Source organism: Carlito syrichta, unplaced genomic scaffold, assembly GCF_000164805.1.
Source record: "Carlito syrichta isolate Samal-C Ts95f unplaced genomic scaffold, Tarsius_syrichta-2.0.1 Scaffold260295, whole genome shotgun sequence".
NCBI lineage: Eukaryota > Metazoa > Chordata > Mammalia > Primates > Tarsiidae > Carlito > Carlito syrichta.
In genome coordinates this window covers 147,499-168,430 of record NW_007204391.1, presented here as the reverse complement: position 1 = coordinate 168,430, position 20,932 = coordinate 147,499, and the positions used below count along the sequence as shown (strand labels likewise).

Here is a 20,932-nt window from a genome sequence, read left to right as displayed (position 1 = left end):
TTTATTGAAGAGACAAGGTCTTACCAAGTTGCCCTGGTTGATCTCAACCCCCTGGACTCAGGCAATCCTCTTGCCTCAGCCTCTCAAAGTGCTGGGATTACAGGTGTGAGCCACTGCATCCAGCCAAGATTATACATTTTCAATGTGGAAAATAGGAGAAAAGGTTTCTTTTGTCCTGTCCCAGTGAGAACCTCTGTGACACGTGGGTCCACATACTCTCAGGTTTTGTTCTGTGCATGAGATGCTCCTCAGAATGGGATCGTGCTCTCCTGCAGTTTCTAACCTGTTTATTACTTACTTGGAGACTGTGATTTATTTTTAGGAATTATCAAGCTACTTAATTTTCTTTTGCCGGTTTTTTCTCTGAGATTGGTAAATAGTTGTCCACCAATATTGCCTGTTGTTGTTTAATTTTCTTGCTGAAATAATTTTAAGTTCTCAACTATGTAAGTCATTTGCACTGTGTGATTCCTCTGGAAGGCTTTTTAAATAATGTCTTTTTTTTTTTTTTTTGAGTTGGAGTCTGTCGCTTAGGCTGGAGGGCAATGGCACACTCACGGCCACCCCAGTATCGACCTGGGCTCCAGCAATCCTTCCGCCTCAGCCTCCCAAGTAGCTAGAACTACAGGTGTGCGCTACCACACCTAGCTAATTTTTTATGTATTGTAGAGACAAGGTCTTGCCAAATTGCCCCGGCTGGTCTCGAACCCACAGGCTCAGGCAGTCCATTCGCCTCAGCCTCCCAAAGTGCTGGGATTACAGGCTGAGCCACCAAGCCCAGCCTAGTCCGTAACTTTTGAATAAGTGACTTGAGGCATCTTATTTACCTTGCACAGTGGATGTACTGTAAGTGTGTTAAGAGGATGGACACAACCCCCACAGCTTAGTTACCTGTCCCACGTACACTGTGTATCCAGTCACATTTCTGCACTGACTCATGACTGCCAGCTGACACAGAATCCCAAGTAACCATGGTGTTCTCGACATTACCCTGAGTTCTAGCTTCATTATTTGGCTCTGTGTTTACTCACACAGAAGGAGATTTATGGTTGAGAATAGGGGTTTGTTGGATGAGCAGGAATTCTAAATGTAACCTCCAGCTTCCACAACTTTTCCCAGAAGTTCAGAGTTATTTGAAACTTCGTGCCTTTTACTTCTGAGAGTTCTCTGAGAAGCTTGACCATGGTGCTTCCACAACTTTTCCCAGAAATTCAGAGTTATTTGAAACTTCGTGCCTTTTACTTCTGAGAGTTCTCTGAGAAGCTTGACCATGGTTCATAACTGCACTGTCAGAAGTGTCTGGCATGCAGTGGGTTCTCAGTGACTATTGAACTGATTGGTTGTCGTGTGACTTGTCCTCTAGGACTTATCTGCTGTGATTCAGCACTGAATTTGGTGGTCCTGGCTCAGTTCAGCTGTCTGTGCCGGAGAATGTAAGTGGCGAGGTGCTGGGTGCTTTCCATTAACTCCCTCTTAGTGCACCAACGCCTTTGCCTCCTGATGTCATTTCTATATGTTGCTGAGGACACTGAGGCTCTGCAGGGGTGAGGCACTGGAACACAGCTAGGAAGAGGCAGAGGTAGAGCCCCGGCTGAGACAGAGGAGCGCTGTTGATGCACAAACTACTGGCAGGTCACTTGTCTCTGAGTTGTTTTGCAGTCACTGTCTTATAGGGTGTACCAGGGGCTTGGTTATCAGGAAAGAATCATGTGGTCAGGCTTTCTTTTTAACGTTTGTCATGTCTGGACACTATTCTTTCTGCAGGGTTTTTTTTTTTTTTTTTGAGTTGGATTCTCACTCCATAACTCAGACTGGAGTGCAGTGGCACACTCACAGCCACCCCAGCATCAACCTGCTGGGCACTGGTGATCCTTCCACCTCAGCCTTCCAAGTACCCGGAACTACAGACACGTGCTACCACGCCAGGCTAATTTTTGATTTATTGTAGAGACCAGGTCTTGCCAAGTTGCCCAGGCTGGTCTCAAACCTGCGGGCTCAGACAATCCACTCGCCTTGGCCCCCCAAAATGCTGGGATTACAGGCTGAGCCTGTAATTGTGGCTCAGCAGGTGTTTTAATTATCCACACTCCAGGGGTATGTTGAGGATTCGGAGGCAGGGCACGTGGACCCATGCCCTCAAGGACCTTTGGTGTGACATACAGTTCAGCAGTTAACAGACCCTTTCTGTAAAAGGTCAGAGAGTAAATATTTTAGGCTTTGCAGCATAGTTAGGCTCGGTTGCAAATACTTAACTCTGCCACTGTGGGCCCAAAGCAGCCAGAGATACTATGTGAATAGATGGAGTGCTGTGTTCCAGTCCAACTTGTGGGGCTGGGTTTGGCCTGCAGGCTACAGTTTGCTGCCTCCTGGCCTAGTTCGTTTGTCTCCTGGTCTCTCTCCTCACAGCCACAGCAGCCATTTTCATGAAGAATTCCGCTGATTTATTTGTGACAGTCAGGGTGGGTGGGATTGTAGAAGAAGTGGACCTTGTTGTGCAGGTGTCAAAAGCTAACTCTTCTTTTCTCTTTCATCCAGGACGTTTTATTTCCTTACATCCAAGACAATGTTAAGGAGTATCTGCAGACACACTGGGAAGAGGAGGAGTGCCAGCAGGATGTTAACCTTCTGAGGAAGCAGGTTGGGGCATTTCCATTCCACATTCCTAAGCATCGTAGGGCGGGGTTGCCCAAGTCTTAGAGCATACCCTGAGTATATTGTAAAATAAGCGTCCTGGAGTTACAGGGCTTGGAGCTGCCCGGACTTGTCTGCTTAGAATTCACATAATTAAAGACTGCATCATGGCTGCTGGTTGTCTCTAGAATTCACCTCTTTCAAGAGCTATTTAAATGGCATAAAAATTGCTGCATTTGTGGAGCTCAGCACTCTCTGGGTGCAGTAGGAAAGGCTTGTGCATCCTCCATGGTCTCTACTTCTGGCTCCAGGAGTCAGCACCTGGGCACCTTCCACTCTCCTGCCTTGTGCCTGGGCCCTGCTGCCCCTCTGCGGTGTTCCTGGGTGGTCACAGCCATGCCCCTGCAGACTTCTCACCCCAACCCCCCTGCCAAGCACTCACACACACCTGGGGGAGCTTTGCTCTGCTTTGTCTCCCCTCCGGCCTCTGTCTGTCTTCTCTTCCACATTGTGTGCTGTAGGGCTCCTACCCTGTCGGTTTTCATGTTAAAAATCTCTTTAATGGCAAAGATCTCACCTGGTGTGCAGAGCTGACTCACTGGCTCTTCTCTCTAGTTAGCTGTTGTTTTTTTTGAGTCGAGTTCTCACTATGTTGCCAAGGCTGGAGTGCAGTGGTACAATCATAGCTTACCACAGCCTCGGCCTCCTGGGTTCAGGCGATCCTTCCACCTCAACCTCCCAAGTAGCTGGAACTTCAGGCACTCATCAGCATGCCCAGCTAATTCTTTGGTTTTTTTGTAGAAACAAAGTTTTGCTATGATGCCTAGGCTGGTCTTGAACTCCTGGGCTCAAGCAATCCTCCTGCCTTTGCCTCCCAAAGTGCTGGAGACACAGGCATGAGCCACAGTGCCCAACCCTCTTGTTAGTTTTCTGTATTGTGTGTCATGGAATGCTCTCTGTACATTTTTTTGGTCAGTCTTTGTGTGGTTGAAATTTAAAATTTTTAATGTCACGGATTAGGACTGGAAATATAGTCACATATCTTAGGGCCAGGGGTATTTGGGTTCTTAAATTTTCTGGATAACTTAAGCTTAATCTGAAATATAGTAAGTCTTAACATTGTTGATAGATTCTTGGAAACGATGATTTTAAATGAAATGACATATAACACAACTGTTTTCTTCCTCATCAATGTTATAACAAAATGACATTGAAACAAATGATGTCATTCAAGGTCCTTCTGCACTCGCTTAAAGTTGGAGTCTCCAAGAACTTGTCAATGATGTGATTTGAAGACTTAGCAGTACTGGCCCTCCTGTTTTTGTTGTTGCAACTCTTGTTGAAACATACATGCGTATTCCTCCATTGTAGTATATAAACATATACTGTATATACACATGCATGTATATATCTTTAGAGATTGGAGTGTATTGTTGCAGGGTTATTGCTCTAAATGGCTTTTGGATTTTTGCAAAATGTGGGAGTTTGTAGGAGACTAATGTGAACCAGCTCCTTTACTTTGTTGACTTCTTTCCATTGAATTCCAGGCATAAAATTTGTGAGATTTTCTTTGTTTCTTCCTCAAGTGGTTATAAAACAGAGAAAATGATTAGATTTATTTGAAGTCTGCTGGGCACAGTGTTATCCCAGTACTTTGGGAGGCAGAGGCAAGACGATTGCCTGAGCCTAGCAGTTGGAAACCAGCTTGGGCAACATGGTGAGACCTCTTCTCTACAATAAAATCACAAAAACTAGCTGGGCGTGGTGGTGTGCATCTGTAGTTCCAGCTACTTGGAAGGCTGAGGAGGAAAGGATCGCCTAAGCCCAGCAGGTCGAGTCTGCGGTAGCCTTTGGCGTGCCACTGCACTCCAGCCTGGGCAACAAAGAGTGAGATTCCAATTAAAAAAAAAAAAAAAAAAAATTTAATGGAAGTCCTGGTTTCTTGATCCTAGTGAGTCAAGAAACTTTTTTTTAATATAAATAAATTTTTAAAAAATATTTTAAAGATGTGGGGTACAATTCAGGATTAGGTATACAAGTGGACATCGTACAGGTAAAGTTTGGGTCTCCCTTTGGTCCCCTCTTTGCCTGGTTTGAGATCAGATACCCTTATTGATGTTACGTGCACCCCCACCCCACCCCAGCAGTATCCTGCTACTACCAGTCCCTTATAGTATTATGGTAAATGCTTAGGGTCTACTTATGAGTGAGAACATGTGGTACTCAGTTTTTTGTTTCTGTGATAGAACACTGAGTATGATAGACTCCAAATCCATCCAAGTTGCTGCGAAGTCCATGTTTGTCCTCCTTTATGGCTGTGTAATATTCCATCATGTATATGTACCACAGTTTTTTTTATTCAGTCCAGTTTTGAAGGGCAGCACGGTTGGTTCCATGTTTTTGCTATTGTGGATAGTACTGCAATAAACGTGCGTGTGCAGTTATCTTTTTTGTAGAATGATTTGAGTTCCTCTGGATATATTTCCAGTAGGGGGATTACTGGGTCATAAGGAAGGTCTATTTCTAGTTCTTTTAGAAATTGCCACACTGAACAAACCAAGTCTTATTCTATCATAATGTCTTTTCTCATATACAAGGGGGGATCCCTCCAAAAAATCGGAATTATTTTTTGGAGGGCGGGCCTCTTGTAGTACATATAGGCTTCCCCTACCAGGTTCTAGCTAGCATTGTTGGGAGAGGCTATGTACCAACTAGCGTTGTTGGGAGAGGCTGCATTTGGCTCCAGTTAATTTTTTTTTTTGAGTGAGAGTCTCACTCCGTTGCCCAGGCTGGAGTGCAGTGGCTTGCTCACAGCCACCCCAGCGTCGACCTGCTGGACTCTGTTGATCCTTCCACCTCAGCCTTCCAAGTAGCCGGAACTACAGACACACGCTATCACACCCAGCTAATTTTTGATTTATTGTAGAGACGAGGTCTCACGAAGTTGTTTGAGCTGGTCTCGAACCTGCAGGCTCAGGCAATTCACTCACCTCGGCCTCTCAAAATGCTAGGATTACAGACTGAGCCACAGAACCCAGCCCAAATTTTTTGGAGAGTCTTTCAAAACGTTTGCCCATTTCATGATGGGTGATTTGCGAGTGTACCTGCCCATGCCACCCTGAGTGTTCAGCAGTTTTTGACCAAAAAATCCTCATCAATCCCTGTGCCTACCCTCTCTATTTACCTGACCTCTCCCCGAGCGACTTTGTTTTCCTGGCTGAAAAAAGTCCTCAAAGGGGAAACGTTTTGCTGATGTGGAAGAGGTGAAACAAAAAATGGCAGAAGCGCTGAAGGCATCAAAACTGACAAATACAAAAACTGTTTTGAACAGTGGGAAAAGCGTCTTGATAGGAGTATGGCATCAAACGGAGAGTACTTTGAAGGAGACTGAAGCTTAAATATGTAAGAATAAATACACAATTTTTTATACATAAATTCTGGGTTTTTTGGATCCCCCTCATGTAACATGCCTCTCAGTTAAACTTTCAGCTTTAGCAGTCTAGAAGAGCTAATGTAAATATATGTTAATCTAGTTACTTGAAGGAATCCTTTGGATAGCTCTGAAGCATATAATCCTTTAATGTGCAGCAGTGCTTGGGCTAACAAGAGTTGGGGAAATTGGTCTGCTTGGTTTTGGGGTCTCCCTTGAATAATAAAAAAAAAAACCTCCTGTTGTTTCTGACTTAAAGGCAGAAGAGGACGCCTACCTGGATGGGGTAGTTCCCATCCCTGCAGTGTCTGGGCATGGAGCTGGTGACCTACAAGGAGTGATCCAGGCTGTGGTGGACAACGTGTGCTGGCAGATGGCTCTGGATCGAAAGACCACGGCACTAAAGCAGTTGCAGGGCCACATGTGGAGGGCAGCCTTCACAGCAGGGCGCATGAAGGCTGAGTATGTGCCCATGTCAGTCAGAACACTTCACTGGCCCCCCCCAGTCTAGTTCATCCTCTCCTTCCAGTGTCAGCTGCATGATTAGTAAAATATATAAAGTTAATATTATTTTTATTGCAGCAAGTGAGTTGTTTTCTCCACACTTGGCTAAAGCATTTTTCACCCAACTAAATTCCCCAGACCTGCATGTCTGGTTTTGTGGGCTGGTTGGAGGGCTTTTAGTCCAAATTTAAAGTAGCTTCCTAGAAAATGGTCAATGACACTTGAGTGACAGCTCGACTGGTCTACTGTCTCCATCCGTTAATTACCTGCATTTTATTCTGTTAGGGAGTGAGAATGCTGTGAAATTCCACATGCCATTGATTTGGGCTCATTCAGAATGGCAGCCCTGCCACTTCTGTGCTCTTGTGAACACCTTCCAGAAATCCCTGGAGTCCTGGGTTTGGAGATCCTGAGAGTACTTCTGCTGAGAATTGAATTGCTGAGAGATTTTTTTTTTTTTACTTTTTGTAGAGACGAGGTCTCACTGTGTTGCCCAGGCTGGTTTTGAACCCCTGGGCTCAGGCAATCTCTCACCTCAGCCTTCCAACATGCTACGATGACAGGTGTGAGCCACCATACCCAGCCTAGCTGAGCAATTTTTTTTCCATTGCTTTGGCATTTTTCAGAAGCCAAAGTAGTTTTTTTTTGATTGTTGTCTTTTTTTTTTTCTTTTTAACAAATTCTTGATAAGACTCTGCCACTAAGAATTTTAGGCCATTGCCTGCTATAAAGTCTTGAATCCAAGACTGCTTCTAACTATCTATATTTCTTACGTATTTCTGTCTGATGAGATGCCATTTCTTTATGTACTTTATAAGGAGTTTTTCTACCTTTTACTTTATTTTATCTATCTGTCTACCTGTTTATTTACTTTGAGTCAGTGACTCACTCTGTCACCCAGGCTGGAGTTAGTGGCATGGTCACATCTCACTGCAGCCTTGAACTCCTGGGCTCAGGGGATCCTTCTGCCTCATCCTGCCAAGTAGCTGGGATTATAGGCACCCATCACCACACCTGGCTAGTTTTAAATGGTTTTGTTTGTTTGTTTGTTTGTTTTTGAGTCGGAGTCTCACTCTGTCACCCAGACTGGAGTGCTGCGGCTCGCTCACAGCCACCTCAGCGAAGACCTGCTGGGCTCTGGCAAGCCTTCTGCCTCAGCCTTCCAAGTAGCTGGAACTACAGGTGCACGCTACCACTCCTGGCTAATTTTTTTTTTCCAGAGAGACGAATGTTGCCCGGGCTGGTCACAAACCTGTGGGCTCAGGCAATACACTTGCCTCGGCCTCCCAAAGTGCTGGGATTACAGGCTGAGCCACTGAGCCCGGCCTTTAAATTTTTTTGTAGAGATGAGGTCTCACCAAGTTGCTCAGGCTGGTTTTGAACCCCTGGGCTCTGGCAGTCTTCTTGCCTCGGCCTCCCAAAGTGCTGGGATTGCAGGTGTGAGCCACCATGCCCAGCCATCTACCTTTTACTTTTTAACTTTATTATTATTACTTTTAATCCACCCATCTGCACATTGACAGTTTCTGCTTTTTAAAGGACAGACTATAATTTCAGGATTTGCTTGTGGTTAGGGAATGTGAGCCAGTTACTTTGTCAAACACTCAAAAAAGTGACGCCACGAAGCTGTGCATCCAGTGGCTATCCCTTCTCTTGGACTTCATTCCTTATAGACCCAGGGACTTGGAGTAAATGACCGTAAGCTGCTAAGGCATTACTTTGGAGCAATAACAACTGCGCACATTCAATGTGGAAAAATCTTGGCCCCACAAGTCAGTAAGGCCCAGAGCTGCACACTTAAAGTTTTGTGTTGTGGCTTGAACATGCTGATCTCTCTCCTCCTGTGAGTGTACTATGTTAGGCATATTAACACGTGCGCAGGAGAGGGCATCTGACGAAGTCCAGTTATCTTTAAAGACAACACCACAGCACAGCTTCCCATGCTGCTGTCCACCTTCCCTGCCGGGATTTCCTCTGGGGTGTGGAGGACCCTGCAGGACTGTGAAAGAGACAGTGTCAGGAGTCAGAAGACCAGATAATGTTTGCTGATTGAATAACATGGGGTGGTACAAGTCTCTTAACTGAGATGTTACATCGTTTTTTGCTTTTTTTTTTCATATAGTAAAACTTGAGGTTTGCTTAGTTCTTAAGAAATGTAATTTTACTTTCTAGCTAATTAAAGGTTTCTCACTGTGAGCCCCCAAGCTTCTTTTCCCTTAAGCATTTGGGATGCAGCTCCTTCTAAAAGCATTCTTGTGCCTTCTTAGAGTGCACTGGACATGATGTAACCTTTTCTTGTCTTGAGTTACTTCAAAGATTATTTTATCCTAGTTTGCAGTTACAGTATTTAACAGTGTTATTGCTGTGTGCTCTTTTGAGTTCCTTAGGAATTTTTAAAATCCATGTCTATAATCCCATTTTACTGTAATTTGGATGACTCTCTGGCAAAAACTATTCTCCTCTCAACCTATATATATATATTTTTTTTTTTTTTTTTTTTTTTTTTAAGAGACGAAGTCTCACTGTGTTGTTCAAGTTGGTCTCAAACTCCTGGGGCATAATCGATCCTCTCACTTCGGCTTCTCAAAGTGCTAGGATTACAGGCATGAGCTGCCGCGCCTGGCCTTGAATTGTTTCTAATCTGCTGTGAACCTGGAACTGCAGTCACACGGTTCTTAACTTTGTTAGAACTGTAAGAGCTCCTGGTCTTATGGAGCTGCTTCTCACATGGGCACTAATTGAGAAGCACATGCCTCTCTTTCTGCTGTTTTTTGTCTGGCGAGGTGATGCATCCTCCATTTTAATTCCTCTAGGTTCTTTGCGGATGTGGTTCCTGCAGTCCGGAAGTGGAGAGAAGCCGGGATGAAGGTGTACATCTATTCTTCAGGGAGCGTGGAGGCACAGAAACTGCTATTTGGGCATTCGACAGAGGGGAATATTCTTGAGGTAGGTTACTGGCTTTCCTTTGTCCTCTGACACTGTAAAGCAGGACATCATGAATGTTGAAGAAATGTGCTCTAGTTGTGAGCTAAGTCAACATTACGATAATTGCATCTGTATGTGCTGAGCAGGCTGTAACAAGAGGTGGAGACTAGGGAGCATATTGCATGGAGGGGTGAAATGTTTCTGTGGGATCAGTTTTGGGATTAAAAGCTTTTTGGTTTTGGTTTTTTGAATCAGTGTCTCACTCTGTTGCCCAGGCTGGAGTGCAGTGGTGCAATCACGGCGACTGCAGCCTCAGCGTGCTGGGCTCAAGCGAGCCTTCCATCTCAGCCTCACAAGTAGTTGGGACTACACGTATGCGCCACTACACCCTGCAAACTTTTTTGAGTTTTTTGTAGAGATGGGTCTCGCCAAGTTGCCCAGGCTGGTCTCAAACTCTTGGGCTCAAGCAGTCCTCCCACCTTGGCCTCCCAAAGTACTGGGCTTAGAGGTAGAAGCCACTGCGCCCAGCCCAAAGGCTCTTAAAGTCCATTGTACATAAGGATCATGGGATAGTTAAAAATGTAGGTCACTGAGCCCTGCTTTTAGTAAATCTAATTATCAGCAGGCCCAGGGGTCAGGAATGTGTGTTTAAACCTCCCATCTAAGTGATTGTGATGAGGGTGGTGCTAGCTTCAGCTGCTATATGCATGGGTTTGTGAGCTAGCATGTAAATCAGCTGTCTTGCAGATACTACAAAATCAGCAATACAGAGGATGCTGATAGAATGCTCTCTTGGTTGTTTAAAATCAATTGAGAAGAAAACAGTTAATTGCCTCTCATGGTATTGTTTTTATCATTTCTTCTATATAAGGCTGTTTAAAGTTTACTGTGTCTTGAAAAATGAAATGAGATAAAAATGCAAAATAGGACTGTGCATGGCCCCAAGAAATACATAACGACTTATTCAATGCAGCGAGCACATGGTAGGCTTTTTAGAGAGATACAGAATTTTTTTTTTTTTTTGAGTTGGAGTTTCACTCTGTCGCCCAGACTGGAGTGCAGTGGCACACTTCTGGCCACCGCAGCCTCAACCTGCTGGGCTCCGGTGATCCTTTGGCCTCAGCCTTTCAGGTAGCTGGAACTACAGGCACGCACTACCACACCCGGCTAGTTTTTTTTATTTATTGTAGAGACGAGGTCTTACCAAGTTGCCCAGGCGGGTTTCAGGCAGTCCACTCGCCTGGGCCTCCCAAAGTGCTGGGATTATAGACTGAGCCACCAAGCCCAGCTGAGATACAGATTTTATTTCAGAAGAAACAGCATGAGTATATGAGCAAACTGGCACATTACTAAATACAGGGATGATGAGGCTGGACACGGTGACTCACACCTATAATTCCAGCACTTTGGGAGGTGGGGATGAGAGGATTTCCTGAGCCCAGGGATTCGAGACCAGCCTGGACAACTTGGCAAGACCTCATCTCTACAATAAATCAAAAAATTAGCTGGGTATAGTGGAAAACACTTGTAGTCCCAGCTACTTGGAAGGCTGAGGTGGGAGGGTACCTGAGCCCTGCTGGTCGAGGCTGTAGTGACCGTGTGAGTGTGCCACTGCATTCCAGCCTGGGCAACAGAGCAAGACTCTAACTCAAATAAAATAAAATAAACACAGGGAAGAGCTAGGGTCACCTAGTAGATTTCCTGTACATGAGAAAGTTCTTGCTAGCCCCTCTGTGTCACCATCCCTGTGCCCCTGGAGAATGGGCTAGTCAGTGGAAGAAGGGAATACACTTAGGATTTTAAAAAGAAGGCCACCAGGTGTGGTGGCTCACACCTATAATCCTAGCATTTTGGGAGGCCAAGGCAGGAGAATTGCTTGAGACCAGGAGTTCAGGACCAGCCTGGGCAACATAGCAACACCTCATCTCTACAAGAATAAAACAAACTAGTTGGGCGTGGTGGCATGTGCTTGTAGTCCCAGCTACTTGGGAGATTGAAGCAGAAGAAGTACCTGAGCCCAGTAAGTCAAGGCTATGTTGAACTGCGATCATGCCACTGTACTTCAGCCCAGGTGACAGAGTAAGACCTCAACTCAAACAAACAGTGCTGACTAACCAAAGACAGGCTGAACTTAGTGATATATGATAGGTAACTCGGCCAAATAGTTTCTTAAATATTTATTGACTCCCTGTGCGCAAGAACACTTTGATTTTAGAGGTTGTCATCTTCTAATTTTAGCATTTTTCTAAATTTCAACTTATTTCTAAATCAAATATTAATCCAGTAATGACACTTTCTAATCATTGGTGACTGTTGTCTGAATCCAGAAATGAACTTCTTTTCTGTTCTCTCTGATGAGACATACGGGACTTGAAAATTACCTATGAGTTTGCTAATATAAATTTTATTCTCCCATTACCAAGTGAAGCAAACTGAGAGAAAATATGTAAAATCAGACTGGCTGCAGTGGCTCACACCTGTGATTCCAGCACTGCAGGAGCCCAGTTGGGATAATTGCTTGAGGCCAGGAGATCAGTACCATCCTGGGCAACATAGTGAGACCTTGTCTCTGCAAAAAACATTTAAAATTAGCTAGGTATGGTGACGTGGACCTGTAATCCCAGCTATTCAGGAGGCCGAGATGGGAGGATTGCTTAAGCCTAGGAGGTTGAGACTTAAGTGAGCCAAGATTGTGCCCATGCACTTCAGCCTGGACGAGAAAGCAGGCTCCTGTCTCTTGGGGAAAAAAATATGCAAAAGCAGCATTAAGTCTTTTAAAAGTTAAAATATCCCTAATATTGCCTTAATTTGTCTTTAAAAAAAAATCTTCCCATTGGCCAACCCCAATTAATTTGTCTTTGAGTACTTAGTAGACTTGTTTTTAGTTTATGAAAAGTTCTAAACACATTTAAAAGATCACATCATAATAGCTGATCATAAATATGGACTGTTTTTGAGTTGGGATCTTACTTTGTCACCTAGGCTGGAGGGCGGTGGCATGATCACAGCTTACTGCAGTCTTGACCTCCTGGGCTCAGGCGATCCTTCTGCCTCAGCCTCCCTAGTAGCTGAGATTACAGGCGCATTCTGCCATGCCTGGCTAATTTTTTGATTTTTTTGTAGAGATGAGGTCTTGCTGTGTTGCCCAGGTTGGTTTCGAACTCCTGGGCTTGCACAGTCCTCTCGCATCAGCCTCCTAAAGTGCTGGGATTATTGGTGTGAGCCACCATACCCAACCCTAAATATAAACTTATTTTAATTTTAATTACTATTCATTAAATTAGCAAGCTACAAATTTCATTTCAATTGTATTTTTTTTAATTTTAAAGATCTGGGGTACAATTCAGGGTTGGGTATCATATGTTCATTACGCAGGTACCCTTGTTGATGAGGTGTGGGCCCTCCTCCCCACAGATCCCCAGTATTGTCAATTTCACGGTCCCCCCCCCCACCCCCAGCAGTTTCCCACTACTGCCTCATTTCAGTTGTTTCTAAGAGGGCGTGGACATATACCGTACATACTTGCTCTTGGATAGAATTTCAAAATGTTTTAATTAGAAAAAGTTTCTTGAAAGTAAGTAAAGTAATAGCTTGTCCGTGAGGCAATTTAGAGGAACCTGTTCATTCCAGGATCAGAATGACAATGTTCAGAGCCTTTCATCAGAAGCAAAACTCAGTCCAGTAAGTCATTCTAGTGCACATGGTGTTTTAAGAATAGAATGTGGAATGCATGTATTTTAAGTGATTTTTGCATACAAAATGAATGCACTGAAAACCAAGTGTATTATAAAATGATCTTACATGTTGAGCTGGTGACTTTCTTCCAAATGTTTATTGCTATAGAATCTTTATGTTTGCGTTAGCCTCCATATATGTCTTTCTTAAGTATTTACTGAATGAAGTCCCTGTGACTTCATGTATTTCAGAGAAAAGGGAGGTGGACAAAGGGCCTCGGGTGTGCAAGTGTGTGTGGTCAGCCTCTCCCCTTATCTCCGCAGCTTGTTGATGGCCATTTTGATACCCAGATTGGACACAAAGTGGAGAGTGAGAGTTACCGGAAGATTGCAGACAGTATCGGGTGTGCCCCCCACAACATCCTGTTCTTGACAGATGTCACTCGAGGTGAGTAGGCGGATTTCTAATTCCAAGGTAGGAGCTGAGCCTGATACTACAGATATATTATCTTTTTTTTTTTTGAGTTGGCTTCTCTGTCACCCAGGCCGGAGTGCAGTAGCACAATCATAATTGCCAAGGCCTTGACCTGCTGGGCTTAGGCAGTCCTTCCACTTCAGCCTCCTGAGTACCTGGGACTACAGGCACATGCCACCACACCTAGCTCATTTGTTTATTTTTGAGTTGGAGTCTAGGCTAGAGTGCAGTGACGTGCTCACAGCCACCCCAGCATTGACCTGCTGGGCTCAGGTGATCCTTCCGCGTCAGCCTTCCAAGCAGCTGGAACTATAGGCACGTGCCACCACACCCAGCTAATTTTTTGATTTATTGTAGAGGTGAGATCTCACCAAGTTGTCCAGGCTGGTCTCAAACCCGTGGGCTCAGGCAATACCGTGACTTCAGCTCCTAAAAGACTGGGATTAAAGACTTGAGCCGCTGCGCCTGACACATTTTTTTATTTATTGTAGAGACAGATCTCGCCATGTTGCCCAGGCTGGTGTCAGACCCCTGGCCTCAAGAAGTCCTCTCGCCTCCTCCTAAAATACTGGGATTACTGGTGTGAACCACTGCACCCATCCCACACTTCTTCTTTATTAAAGAGAGTGTATGTAGAATCCTTGGGGAGGAAAACAGTGGCCATGTGTGGTGGCACATACCTGTAATCCCAACACTTTGGGAGGTCAAGGTGGGAGGATTGCTTGAGTCCAGGCTGGGCCACATGCTGAGACCTCATCTCCACACACACAAAAAATTAGCCAGTGTGGTGGCGCATACCTGTAGTCTCAGCTACTTGGGAGGCTGAGGCGGGAGGACAGCTTGAGCCCAGAAGGTTGAGGCTGTAGCGAGCCGTGATAGTGCCACTGCACTCCAGCCTGGGTGACAGAGTGAGACCCCAGCTCAAAAAAAAAAACAGTCAACCAACCAACCTGCCTACTTCCCTTGCCATTTGCCAGCCTTGGGGATGCCTGCAGGAAGTAGCATTGTAAAGACCAGTGCTTCACGTTTTAACTCTTTATCTGGCTTTTCAGCCATCACTGTAGGCACACACACCCACACACAAGAAAGACATGGGAAAGTGGCAAAGGAAGACTCAGGGCCATTGCTGTGGGCAGGTGCGTGTAGGCAGGAGGAAGAGGAGATCATGGTTAGTTAAGGACAGTCCAGTCTCAGAGGACCTGCGCCGACTGATGACCAGCGGTGAGGTCAGCTGGACATACCCAGTGAAGGAGAGAGGGCTGCAGATGGTCTCAGAAGTCTGCCCTGTATGCCACTGACAGCTCCCCTGGGAGAAGGCGCTGCCTCTCTGCCTTCTTAGATGGTCTCCACCCCTGACACCACTCAGGCTGTGGGTTGCAGACTTCATTGCACTGGTTCACTTGTTTGAAGACATTCAGATGTTTCACCCAGCATGCGCTTTTATCACACACCGTGTAGGAGTGTGTGTATATTATTACTCTAAGGGCTGCATGCACAAAGTAGTATGTTCTATAGTTTATTGGCAATAGGAATTATTTCAAGAGTAGTTTCTTTTTTTTTTTAAGTTGAAGTCTTATACCGTCACCCAGGCTGGGGTGCAGTAGCATGATCACAGCTCATCACAGCCTCAACCTCCTGGGCTCAGATGATCCTTTCACCTTGGCCTCTCAAGTAGCTGGGAACACAGGCACGCACCACCATGCCCAGCTCATTTTTAAAATTTATTATTATTATTATTATTATTTTTAATTGGAGTTTCACTCCGTCCCCTAGGCTGGAGTGCAGTGGCATGTTCACAGCCACCACAGTCTCGACCTGCTGGGCTCCGGCAGTCCTTCCGCCTCAGCCTTCCAAGTAGCTGAAACCACAGGCGTGCGCCACTGCTCCCAACTAATTTTTGAGTTATTGTAGAGATGAGATCTTGCCAAATTGCCCAGACTGGTCTCGAACCCATGGGCTCAGGTAATCCTCTCACTTCGGCCTCCCAAAGTGCTCATTTTAGGAGTGGCCTAAAAATTTCATTATTTATTTACTTATTTTTTGAGTTGGAGTCTCACTGTTGCCCATGCTGGAGTGCAGTGACATGCTCACGGCCACTCCAGCCTCGACCTGCTATGCTCAGGCAATCCTTCCGCCTCACACTTCCAAGTAGCTAGAACTACAAGCAAGTGCCACTACACCCGGCTAATTATTTGATTTATTGTAGAGACGAGGTCTCACCAATTTGCCCAGGCTGGTCTCGAATCCCTGAGCTCAGGTAATCCTCTCACCTCAGTCTCCCAAAGTGCTGAGATTATAGACTTGAGCCACTGTGCCCAGCCTATTTTTTTGATTTTTTTTTTTATAGTGATGAGGTCTCACTATGTGTTACCAAGCTGATCTCAAACTCTTAGGCCCAGGTGATCCTCTTGCCCTGGCCTACCAAAGTGCTGGGAAAACAGGTGTGAGCCACGGCGCCTGACCTGTTTGACATGAGTCTTGCTATGTTGCTCAGTCTGGCCTCAAACTCCTGGGCTCAAGTTATCCTCCTATCTCACCCTCCCAAGTAGCTGGGACTACAGGGTGTGTGCCACGGAACCCAGCAAGAGTAGATGGAGAACACATATACCAGCATCTGTGTAAGGATGAGAATTATACAAGGAGAAAGTAGGGAATGAGGGAACAGGGAGCAGATGAGGAACATTCAGGTTGCTGGGGAGGGTGGTCTCCAAGGTTCTAACTGAGAGCCCCTGGGGGTGGGCCCTCCTGAACTCCCCCACCTGGCTCCAGCCTTCAAGTGCAAAGTCATTCTCCTGAGAGTGTGTGTGTCACCCAGTGAGCCTGCTTCTGGTGTGTTCATAATTTCACATATATTTAAGGGCACTCAGCATATGTGTGTTTCTTTTGTTCTGCCTGGGATTGTACATTCCTCTGGGACTGAGATTACACCTCCTGTTTATCCCAAGAACAGGGCTTTGTGTGCTGGGCAGCTGTTCTTGACAGACGATGTCAGGGGATTAGGGAAAGGGGGCTGGGGAGGAGGATATCCTGCCTGGCCGCCTGGAGGCCACTCCCAGAGTCTGCAAGTGAGATTCCTCTCCAGCCCTTCCACCTGTCCTCCCAGAACTAGAGTCACTCCCACTCACTAATTCTGAGGCAGGGCCAGAAGTACATCCAGGCTGCAGTATGGGCATCCCACCTGAGGCCGTGCGTTGGCGCTGTGTCCTCTCCTGCTGACCCTGAGCTTTCGAGTGTGGTGGTAGGCAAGAGTTGTAGGTGTAAGTAGGAACTAGGTACTAGCTAACTGCTAAGGGGTTTAAAAAAGGCTTAATCAGCACCAATCATCTCATGCCTAATGAAGTTATAATAACTTTTTCCAGAGAAATGGAGGGAGAACGGGTTTGCTTTTACCCAATATACGTAGACATTCATATCTTCGTTAAATTTCTGTCCTCGGTCAATCTAGGCTGGAATTTTTTATCTAGGTAGATGGCGCCAACTCACAGCTGTGTATTGTCTTGAGCTTTGAAAATCAGCTGATTTAGTGGGGGTCTGCCTGTCCTGCATGTCCTGGCTCAGGTTGTCACAGAGTGTAGGTGTTTCCACAGACCATCAGCCCATTCTTTCTACTTTCTGGAAAGCTTAACATTCACATATCTGATTGCACTGGAGAGATGCATAGACATGCTGCTTCACGTTTACTGTGCCTGTCCAATGGCCCCAGGAGGGGCACTGCCAGTGAGTACCAGCCATGGCAGCAGCTACTCCCCCGGCTCTACTGTGAACTGAAAATGGTCTGGGGATGTTGGCCTAGCAGGTTTCTGTATAGAAACCTTTGACTGATTTCAAGCTGCAGTTTTTCCTGGAGTGACTTGGGTATGGAGTGATAGGGCCGGGAGTATTTTACCATTGGCATAGGGTAGGGGTGTGTTATCAGCTTCGATGAAGAATGATTTGAAGACCTTATATTATGTTTTGCTCCTTAGGGAAAGGAGGGCCTCGTTCTAGTGAGTTCAACTGCTTTAATCTGTGAATATCTTTTTTTTTGAGGTGGAGTCTCACTCTCTCACCCAGGCTAGCATACGGTGGCACGCAGCCTCAACCTAATAGGCTCAGGTGATTCTTCTGCCTCAGCCTTCCAAGTAGCTGGGACTATAGGCACCCGCTGCCACACCTTGCTAAATTTTTTTGATTTATTGTAGAGACGAGGTCTTGCCAAGTTGCCCAGGTAGTCAGGCATTCCTCTCGCCTGTGCCCAGGTACTCAGGCATTCCTCTCGCCTGTGCCTCCCAAAGTGCTGGGATTACAGGCATGAGCCACTGCTCCCATCTTATTTCTTTAATCATTCACATAATGGAGGCTGTTGGAGGTGGAAATCCATAGTTTGCTTCTGTTTCATGTCCCCAGTGCTTTGGATGTTAAGTTTCTGCATCCATAGATTTAAGGGTCTCCTTGTGGCTAGTGTTCCCCTTGGAGGCAGTGGGCTTCCCAGCCTGGGTTCTCTAGAGCCCAGCTCCATCCCAGCTTTGGTTATTTTAGTCGTAACCCCTGCCCCAAGACCATCTTCAGTTGTCCTCACATTCTCTTCGCCATGGTCTGCTCTTCCAGAACTTGTTCCTGACTTGGAGAACAGCGAGTCCCTCGCTGGCTTCAGGATGCAGCTGGCTCCCCCAAGTTCTCCGAACTGTTCCTGCCCCTCGGCACTGCCAGCCTCACGCTGGGTGAGGCCGGGGGGCTAGAGCCTGGGTCGTCTGCAGTGGGGTGAGGCAGGAGGGCTGGAACCCGAGCCAGCCATAGGGGGATGAGGCGGGAGGGCTGGAGTCCAGGTCGGCTGTGGCCGGGTTAGGCAGGAGGGCCAGAGCCTGGGTCAGCTGTGGCAGGATGAGGCAGGAGGACTGGAGCTCAGGTCATCCACAGTTGGGGTGAGGCGGGAGGGCCAGAGCCTGGGTGGGCCATGGTAGGGGGAGGCAGGAGGGCTGGAGGCAGGGTTGGCCATGGTGGGATAAGGCGGGAGGGCTGGAGCCTGGGTTGGCCGTGGCAGGGGAGGCGAGAGCTGCCTTCTTCTCTTGCTCTGTTCCATGTTGCTGTCCTGTGTCTTGGTACCACATATCCAATTTCCACTGGCAGAATAGAGGACCAAATGACATCCCAAGTAATACTCAGGTGTGAGAGGAAGGCCGGGACACCTGTCTGGAGCGAAGAAAGGGAGCTAGGCCTTGCAGCAGCAGTAGGAGTCATGTCTCAGTATTACACAAGCAGGTGGACATTCAGAACAAAACTTGCCCCGTATGGTGTAGATGAGAAGCCTGAATGTGGAGCAGCTGCTTGTGGTGTCTGGTCCCATGTGGCTTGGGGTGGCCCACCTGGTCAAGCTCTTGGCTTGCCAGACAGGCTGGGAAGTGGTGGTGGCAGTGTGCAGGTGTCCCCTGTGAGGCGGGGGAGGTGGGGTCCCACACTTGGCTTGCCTGGAAAAGTGACAGGCAGGGCAGAAAAGACACTTGAGAGGCGGATAGTGGGAAGAACAGCTCTGCCCATCGTGTCTACAGAGACACCTTCTTCCTCTCAGCACTACTGCCCTTGGGTTCGTTCAGATGCTTTGCTCTTTCCTGAGGGTTGGGGGCCTGCTGGGGCTTCCTCTTATACCAAGTCCGAGCCCCACAGAACGTATCCCGAGTTTCTCATCGGTTCTGTTCTCTCTGTCCAAGTCTCGTCTCCTATCACTGACCCAGGTTTCCCACCTCCCTCCCCTTTGTCCTCCTTGAGGGTATCATGACAGACGGCCTGGCCTTTGGGGAGCAGCTCTTATCTCAGTATGGCTGACAGAGGGAGTGGGAAGTACTATGGGAAGAACCTGGCTCTGGCTCTGCACTTGGAAGTATCGGGAAGGCTCAGAGGGTCGGGTGTCCACTGGTCTCTTCTGTCAAGTACAGTTATAGATTTTAAAAATAGTATTATGAATAAAGTATGTAAAAGAGAACAATACAGTCAGCCCCAAGGCGTCTGTCTTCTGGTTTCAAGAGTGGAATCTGGGCCATGTTGCTTCTTCCATTCCTGCATGCCCTGGTGACTTGGGTGTGAGTCTCAGACATCCTTTGTGGCATTTCTGACCCGTACCTTCATTCCAGAGGCCAGTGCTGCCGAGGCGGCAGATGTGCACGTGGCCGTGGTGGTGAGACCTGGCAATGCAGGATTGACAGATGACGAGAAGACTTACTACAGCCTCATCACGTCCTTCAGCGAGCTGGACCTGCCAGCCTCCGCCTAGGGGCAAGGAAGATGCACTCCTTATGGGCTGTCCCCGTTGTGTCTATTGTTCTAATGATAAATGTCACTCACAAAATACACATCTATACACGTATGTGTGCACGTGTGTATGTGTATACACTCAGATTAACTTCCACAGGCATGTAAGTAAAAGAAAAGTGAGAACAAAGCCTATTTGTTGCAGATGCTTTCTATGTAGAGACTGCTGGAAACCCATCCTAACCCTTTACTAAGGCAACGTGTAACTGATAGGAAACATTGCTAAAACACCTAACACATCATATTGATCAAGGTGTGTACCAAGATGGAAAGCTAGTTTTGAGAAAATATTCAGAAGCCTTGTTATTTTAGAAATATTGCAAAGCCTTCTTCCTGATAATTCATTACCATTTAATGGCAACTGAGGAGATCACAACAGCTGAGTTCACCCTTGCCTCCCCATATGGAAAAGACAAGGGTGTTTGTTTCTGTTTCAACAGACAGCAGTGTGGGGAAAGAAAACCCTGTTGAGTCTTGGCCAGTCAAATGTGTGTCTGTTCCTTAGACAGACGCTTCCTACTCTTGGTGGCACCGCAGCAAGCAGCTGCCTCACCAGTGAGAAGGTGCGCTGAGGGGTCAGCCAGGCGGAGGTGTGGCTCCTCGTGCCCAAAAAGACAGCCCTCACCCTGCCACTGTTGTGACAGGTTTTATAGTTGCCTTTCCAACTACCACCTAGCAGGTTTAGACTATATGGTTGTTTACTATTTTTAAAAAGTTTTACTGAAATCAGTCCGTAAAGTCAAGAAGAGCCCTAATAATGTAATATTTTCCCCTGAAATGGATGTGAGAAATGTAAATTTTATAATAGCAGTATTTATCCTGGTTTATTCTAATAGAATGTCAGTTTCATGTCGTGATTAATAAAGGCATTTTCTTCTTCACTCGGTTTTATGTAGTTTCTTGAATTATACCACTTGCCATCGCAAGAGAGAAACAGACTGAAGAAACTAAAAGTGGCCATCACAAGAGAGAAACAGACTGAAGAAACTAAAAAAGAGGAAGTTTTCGTTG

The 20,932-nt window shown here is 46.4% G+C and overlaps 1 protein-coding gene across 1 annotated transcript; it reads left to right on the top strand.

Annotated features, from left to right (window-relative positions):
• Nucleotides 1–1,363: 1,363 nt before the first annotated feature.
• Nucleotides 1,364–20,802, top strand: ENOPH1 (enolase-phosphatase 1; the record flags this gene model as incomplete). Its single annotated transcript, XM_008052186.1, has 6 exons — nt 1,364–1,433; nt 2,499–2,637; nt 6,321–6,523; nt 9,379–9,511; nt 13,489–13,612; nt 19,744–20,802. Coding segments are annotated over 6 exons (809 nt in total), but the record flags the coding sequence as incomplete, so codon positions are not given.
• Between the last annotated feature and the right edge of the window lie 130 nt (nt 20,803–20,932).